This window comes from Eriocheir sinensis, chromosome 7 (assembly GCF_024679095.1).
Source record: "Eriocheir sinensis breed Jianghai 21 chromosome 7, ASM2467909v1, whole genome shotgun sequence".
In the NCBI taxonomy this organism is placed as follows: Eukaryota; Metazoa; Arthropoda; class Malacostraca; order Decapoda; family Varunidae; genus Eriocheir; species Eriocheir sinensis.
The window spans coordinates 16,927,781-16,935,280 of NC_066515.1; the positions used below are offsets into that span (position 1 = coordinate 16,927,781).

The 7,500-nt window shown below is 45.5% G+C and overlaps 1 protein-coding gene across 1 annotated transcript in view; it reads left to right on the forward strand.

Annotated features, from left to right (window-relative positions):
• The window catches only part of LOC126995307 (uncharacterized), a 38,683-nt gene extending 34,540 nt beyond the window's left edge, over positions 1-4,143 (forward strand). Inside the window, exons 13-15 of the mRNA XM_050854795.1 lie at positions 2,360-2,557; positions 3,280-3,429; positions 4,040-4,143. Of these exons, the coding sequence (XP_050710752.1) occupies positions 2,360-2,557; positions 3,280-3,429; positions 4,040-4,143 (452 nt within the window). The remainder of the gene's footprint in view (positions 1-2,359; positions 2,558-3,279; positions 3,430-4,039) is intronic.
• The last annotated feature ends 3,357 nt before the right edge of the window (positions 4,144-7,500 follow it).

The following is a 7,500-nucleotide window of genomic DNA, read 5'->3' on the forward strand; positions in this document are numbered from 1 at the left end:
CACCAGTATTATGACCAATGTTACCTCCATTATCACCACCAGTACCTCCGCCTCCACTATCACCACCGTTTTGTTATCACCTCCACCACCAACGTTGCACGAATTGATGTATCTTTTTGTGTCACCACCTACCACATACCTCCTACCCCCCCCCCCGCTCACCACCACCACCACCACCACCACCTACCACATACCTCCTACCACCCCCCTCACCACCACCAACACCACCACCCACCACATACCTCCCACCACCCCCACCACCACCACCACCACCACCTCCCACCACCCACCACCACCACCACCACCACCACCACACCACCACCACCCACCACATCACTTCCTCCCCCCTCACCACCACCACCACCACCACCACTAACCTTCCCACCTACCACATCACTTCCTTCCCCCCCTCACCACTACCACCACCACCACAACCTACCACATCACCTATCCTCCCCCCCCTCACCACCACCACCACCACCACCACCACTAACCTTCCCACCTACCACGTCGCCTCCTACCGCACCCATCACCTCCAACCCCCCCTCACTCCCCCCCCTCACCACCACCACCACCACCTACCACATCACCTCCTACCCTCCCCGTCAAAACCACCACCACCACCTCCACTAACCTTCCCACCTACCACGTCGCGTCCTACCGCACCCTCACCTCCACCCCCCTCACCCCCCACCACCACCACCTCCACCACCACCTACCACATCACCTCCTACCCCCCTCGTCAAAACCACCACCACCACCTCCACCACTAACCTTTCCACCTACCATGTCGCCTCCTACCGCACCCCTCACCTCCACCCCCCCGTCACCACCACCACCACCACCTACCACATCACCTCCTACCCCCCCGTCAAAACCACCACCACCACCTCCACTAACCTTCCCACCTACCACGTCGCTTCCTACCGCACCCTTCACCTCCACCGCCCCTCACCACCTCCACCACCACCACCACCACCACCTGTTGCTCCTCCACCTCGCTACCTTACCTGGAATTCTAATGTTTGTTCGTCTGTTTGTTGGTTGTCGTATCTTGCCTCCTTATGTGGTGTTTGTTTGCATGTCTCTGTTTGTTTGATGCATGTATGTGTGTTTGTTTGTGCGTTTGTGTGTGTGTGATGTTTATACTAACCACCATAAAAAATGAACCTTTGTGTGTCTCCTCTTGTTTCTTGTCTATCTCTCTTCCTCTTCCTCTTTTATTATCCTTGTTTTCCTTTATTCCTTCTCTTCATCTCTTTATTTATCAACCCCTTCCCTCTTCTCTCTGTAACCGATTCTCCTTTCCCTATATTTCTTCTTCTTTTTCTCTTCCATGCACTTTTACTCTCTCTCTCTCTCTCTCTCTCTCTCTCTCTCTCTCTCTCTCTCTCTCTCTCTCTCTCTCTCTCTCTCATCCTCCTTTTCTTCTTTCTGTAACCCTTCACAGTTTGTATATTTTCTTCTCCCCTCTACGTCCTTCTTTATTTAAAACTCACTCTCTCCTTCCTTTCTCTGTAACTACTTCATCTTTGTAAACTCTATCCACCTCTCTTTATCTTCACCCTCTCTTACTCATCCTCCCTTTCTTCTGTCTGTAACCCTTCACTATCTGTATCTTTATTACCTCCCTTCTATACGTCCTTTATTTACCCTCACCCTCTCTTTCTTTTCTTTAAATATTTCACCTCTCTTTAAACTCTTGATCTACCTGTCTTTACCTTTTCCTACACCTTCACACTTTTCTCTGCAACTATTTCACCTTTCTGTAAACTCTTGATTCACACGTATTAACCTTCACTCTCTCCTGTTCTCTGTAACCATTTCACCTCTGTAAACTCTTGATCTACCTGTCTTTACCTTCACTCTCTCCTTCTTTCCTCTGTAACCATTTCACCTCTCTGTAAACTTTGCCTTCACTCTCTCCTTCTTTCCTCTGTAACCATTTCACCTCTCTGTAAACTTTACCTTCACTCTCTCCTTCTTTCCTCTGTAACCATTTCACCTCTCTGTAAACTTTACCTTCACTATTTCCTTCTTTTCTCTGTAACCATTTCACCTCTCTGTAAACTCTTGATCCACGTGTCTTTAACCTTCACTCCTTTTTTCTGTAACTATTTCACCTCTCTGTAAACTTAACCTTCACTCTCTCCTTCTTTTCTGTGTAACCATTTCACGTCTCTGTAAACTCTATTCACCTTCATTCTCTCCTTTTCTCTGTAACCATTTCACGGGTCTCTGTAAACTATCCACCTGTCTTTACCGTCACTCCTTCTCTTTCTCTTTCACACACCCTCCTTCAGCACTCCTCACCTTCCTCTTCCCCCCCCGTAACCCCTCCCTGCCCCCGTCCCTGCAGAGCGTGACTACCGGTGCCTGGGCCAGTGGAGTGAGGGCGGGGTCATGTACACCTTCACGCACCGCCGCGACGTGAACACCTACGAGTGCTTTGCCGGCGTGGTGGTGAGCCCGAGGGAGATCTTCATTATAGAGGCCGGGACGAGCTGCCAGAGAGGCCTGCAACCCCTGGCGCACGGCATGAAGCTCGTCAGGCAAGGTGAGGAGAGGGAAGGGGGGAGGAAAGATATGGAGGAGAGGGGAGGAATGGAGGGAAGGGTGAAGGGATGAAGGAACAGAGAGGTAATGTTAGATAAAAGGCAGGGATGAGGGAGGATGGGTATAGGGAAGGTTAGGTGAGGATAGGGAAGGGGAGAGGAAAGATAGGTAGGAGAGGGGAGGAACGGAGGAAAGGGTGAGGGGATGAAGGAACAGAGAGGTAGTGTTTGAAAGAAGGAAAGAACTGACGGAAAAGAAGGAAAATGGGTAGAGGAAAGGTTTGATGGGGGAATAAAGCAAAGGAAGGAAAGGTGAGGAAAGGGAAAGGGGTAAGGTAGATAGAAGGAAGGAAAGGAAGGAAGACAAGAGGGGTAGAGGAAGGAATAGATGAAGGGATGGAGGTTGAGTAGAAGGGAGGTATTATGCGAAAAGGTAAGGAGAAGAGGATAGACGAGAGGTAGATGAGAGAGAGAGAGAGAGAGACAGGAAGGGAGGGTCATACACGTAAACATATACACACATTACCACACACACAACCTCTCTCTCTCTCTCTCTCTCGCTCTGTCTATCTATCTATCTATCTATCTATCTATCTGTCACCCTCCTCTTCACAACACCACCACCATCACCACTACCACCACCACCACCACCACCGTTACCATCAACACCACCACCACCACCACCACCTCCACCACCACCACCACCTCTCCCTCCTTCCCACAGCCACGTGCAGCGAAATCGAGGCGAGGGCGTCTTCAACCACTCCGCCCCCTTTGGACCCCTCCTCGCGCCCCCCATGGTGGCCCCCCACGACCCGGAACCCCTGGGTGAAGAAGACCAAGCCAGCGACCGTCCCGGAGTGGAACAATGAGAGTAAGTAAAGGGGGGAAGGGAAGTGGGGGGAAGAGGTGCGGTTGTGTGTTTGACCTGGGGGGAATTGTGGTTGAGGGGGGCGGTTGTCTGTGTGTGTGTGTGTGTGTGTGTGTGTGTGTGTGTTAATTTAAGTAGAGTTTAAGGTTGTAATAGTAGTTTTAGTATTAATAGTAGTAGTAGTAACCATAATATTAATGATAATAGTATTAGTACCAATGTTATTATTGTCACTATTATCATTATTATGATTAGTGTAGTAGCAGTAGTAATAGTAGCTGTAGCAGTAGTAGTAGTAGTAGTAGCAGTAGTAGTAGTAGTAGTAGTAGTAGTAGTAGTAGTAGCAGTAGTAGTAATAGTAGTAGTGTTTTTGCAGTAGTAGTAGTAGCAGTAGTAGTAGAAGTAGTAGTAGTAGTAGTAGTTGTTGTTGTTTTTGTAGTAGCAGATGTAGTAGTAGAAGTAGTAGTTGTTTTTTGCAGTAGTAGTAGTAGTAGTAGTAGTAGTAATTAGTCTCATAAGTAATAACAGCAAAATAATCCTTAAGTAGCAATAAGTAAGAGTAACAATCTTCACTAACCATCCCTCCCCTCTCCCTCTCCCCCTCCTCCCCCAGTCCCCGCAGCCCACTCCAGCAGCGCTGACGCCCCCCAGCCTGGTCACGTCGCTCCTCGCGCCGCTCCTCATCCTGCTGCTGGCCGCCGCGTGATGACCCCCTGACCCGCCAGCCAGTCACGGGCGAGAGTGGCTGTGACGTCATTACTTCCCCTTCTTTTGGCCAATCAGCGCGTGTCCTGGTGATGACCTAAGCTGTGGACCAATGGGAAGGTGGCTTGAGTCTGTGGGGCCAATGAGAGCGATTCTGTGAGCTCGTGGGCCAGTAGAAGTGCGTTGTGAGTACGGGGGGCCAGTTGGTGATTGGCTGGATTCTGTGGACCAATGGAAGGGTGTCTTGAGTACCAGGAACCAGTGGGAGTGTGGTTTGAGTCTGTGGGGCCAATGAGAGCGATTCTGTGAGCTCGTGGACCAACAGAAGTTAGTTTTGAGTACGGGAGGCCAACGGGAAAGTGGCTTGAGTCTGTGGGCCAATGGGAGCGACCAATTAGACCAATTAGAAAATATTATATGATTTTTTTGACCGATGGAAGTGAATTTACAAGTCTTCTCGGACCAATAAGAGAGAATTTACAAGTATTTTTGACCAATAAGAGTGAATTTACAAGTATCTTTTAACCAATGGGAGTGAATTTATAAGTATTTTTGACCAATAAGAGTGAATTTACAAGTATCTTTTAACCAGTGGGAGTGTATTTACAAGTATTTTTGACCAATAAGAGTGAATTTATAAGTATCTTTTAACCAATGGACGTGAATTTACAAGTATTTTTTGACCAATGGGAGTGAATTTACAAGTATCTTTTAACCAATGGGAGTGAATTTACAAGTATTTTTTGACCAATGGGAGTGAATTTATAAGTATTTTTTGACCCATGGGAGTGAATTTACAAGTATTTTTTGACCCATGGGAGTGAATTTACAAGTATTTTTTGACCCATGGGAGTGAATTTACAAGTATTTTTTGACCCAATGGAGAGAATTTAAAAGTATTTTTGACCAATGGGAGTGAATTTACAAGTATTTTTTGACCCATGGGAGTGAATTTACAAGTATTTTTTGACCCATGGGAGTGAATTTACAAGTATTTTTTGACCAATGGGAGTGAATTTACAAGTATTTTTTGACCCATGGGAGTGAATTTACAAGTATTTTTTGACCAATGGGAGTAAATTTACAAGTATTTTTTGACCAATGGGAGTGAATTTACAAGTATTTTTTGACCAATGGGAGTGAATTTACAAGTATTTTTTGACCAATGGGAGTGAATTTACAAGTATTTTTTGACCAATGGGAGTAAATTTACAAGTATTTTTTGACCAATGGGAGTGAATTTACAAGTATTTTTTGACCCATGGGAGTGAATTTACAAGTATTTTTTGACCAATGGGAGTGAATTTACAAGTATTTTTTGACCAATGGGAGTAAATTTTCAAGTATTTTTTGACCAATGGGAGTGAATTTACAAGTATTTTTTTGACCAATGGGAGTAAATTTACAAGTATTTTTGGATAAATTAGAACGAGTTTACGAGACTTTGAAGCGAGTTTGTGAGTTGTTGGAACAATCAGAACGAGTTTGTAAGTCTTTGAGCCATTCTGAAAAGGCTTACGAGTTTTTGGACCAATGAGAATAAAGTTACGAGTATTTGAGCCAATCACAGAAGGCCTACGAGTCTGAGAGCCAATCACAATGAGTTTCCGTGAGTCCAGTGACGTCATCGAAGCTTTGGATCAATCACGGAGGGGTTTGAGTCTCTCCACCAATCAGAAGGAAGGTTGCGTCATCCCTCGGTCACGTGACACTCCGTTTGTAGTCATCTGTCTTTCATTCACTAATTATTAATGTTAGTGTTAGTGACTGTGTTTGTGTGTAGGTGTGTGTGTGCGTGTGTGTGTGTGTGTGTGTGTGTGTGTTTATATATTCTGTGATTCCTTTTTTTTATTGTCATATCATTCGTTCTCCTCCTCTTCCTTCCTTCCTTCCATTCTTCCTTCCTTCCTTCCTTCCTTTCTTCCTTCCTTCCTTCCTCTCTCTCTCTTCTTTCCTTCCTTCCTTCCTTCCTTCATTCATTCATTTCTTTATTATCTTTCCCTCCCCTTCTCATTCTGTTGCCATATCCTCCTTCTATCCTTCTTTCTTTCTTCTTTCCTTCCTTCCTTTCTTTCTCCTTTCCTTCCTCTCCTCTTTCCTTCCTTCCTCTCTTTCTTCCCTTCTTTCCATATTTCCTTACTCCTTCATTCCTATATTCTGTAACTATATAATTTATTTCTTGTTTTCTCTTATTTTCTCTTCCTTTCTTCCTCTTTCTCTTCTTTCCTTTTTTCCTTCCTTTCCTTATTATTTTATCTCTTTCATTCTTATACTCTTCCTATATCTTTCTCCCTTTCTTCTTTCCCTCCTTCCTCTATTTCTTATTCTCTTCCTTCTTAACTCAGTATCAGAAGGAGGCAGGAGGAGGAGGAGGAGGAGGAGGAGGAGGAGGAGTAATTAAAGAGGCATTATCATCATTATCAGTATTTCTCAGTATTTATTCTCGTTCCTTTTCTTATTATTGATTCGCTTGTCTTCCTTTCTTTATCATTAAGTTGTGGTTTTCTTTTTGCTTTGTTTTGTTTGTCTTTTCTCAATATTTCTTTCCTTTTCTCTGTCTCTAGTCATCTGTATGAGAGAGAGAGAGAGAGAGAGAGAGAGATTCAACTCGCAGTATTGTCCCTTCCATTCCTTTCCTTACCCTTTCCTTCCCTCCCCTTCCCTTTCCTTCCTTACCCTTTCCATCCCTTCCCTTCCCTTCCCTTGCCTTCCTTACCCTTTCCTTCTCTCCCCTTCCCTTCCCTTCCCATCCCTTCCCTTCCCTTCCCTTCCCTTGCCTTCCTTACCCTTTCCTTCTCTCCCCTTCCCTTCCCATCCTTCCCTTCCTTCTTTACCCTTTCCTCCTCCCCCTTCCCTTCCCTTCCTTGCCTTTCCCTCCTTCCCTTCCCTTCTTTACCCTTTCCTCCCTCCCCTTCCCTTCCCTTCCCTACCCTTCCATTCCATACCTTTCCCTTCCTATCCCGTTCCATCCCTTCCCGTCCTTTCCCTCCCCTCCCATTCCCTTCCCTTCCCTTCCCTTCCCTTCCCTTCCCTAAGACAGTTTGGCATCACTCTAGTCATTCCAGTTCATGCCAGTTGTTCCCTTCCCTTCCCTTCCCTTCCCAATGAAACCTTGTACATAATAATAATAGATAATACTAATAATGATAAGGTAATAATGTGTTTAATGAAGAGAGTGAGAGACCTATCAATCTATATGTATCTATGTATGTGTCTATCAGTAAGTCCTAATCGTACATATCTATCAGTCTGTTTGTCATTGGCTGGGCGAGCATACATATCACATAAGAGGCGGGGCTCGACCAATCAGGCGGCTCGTTACAAATTCGTTAGCCAATCACAGAGCTCGCCACTAATAGACTAGAATAT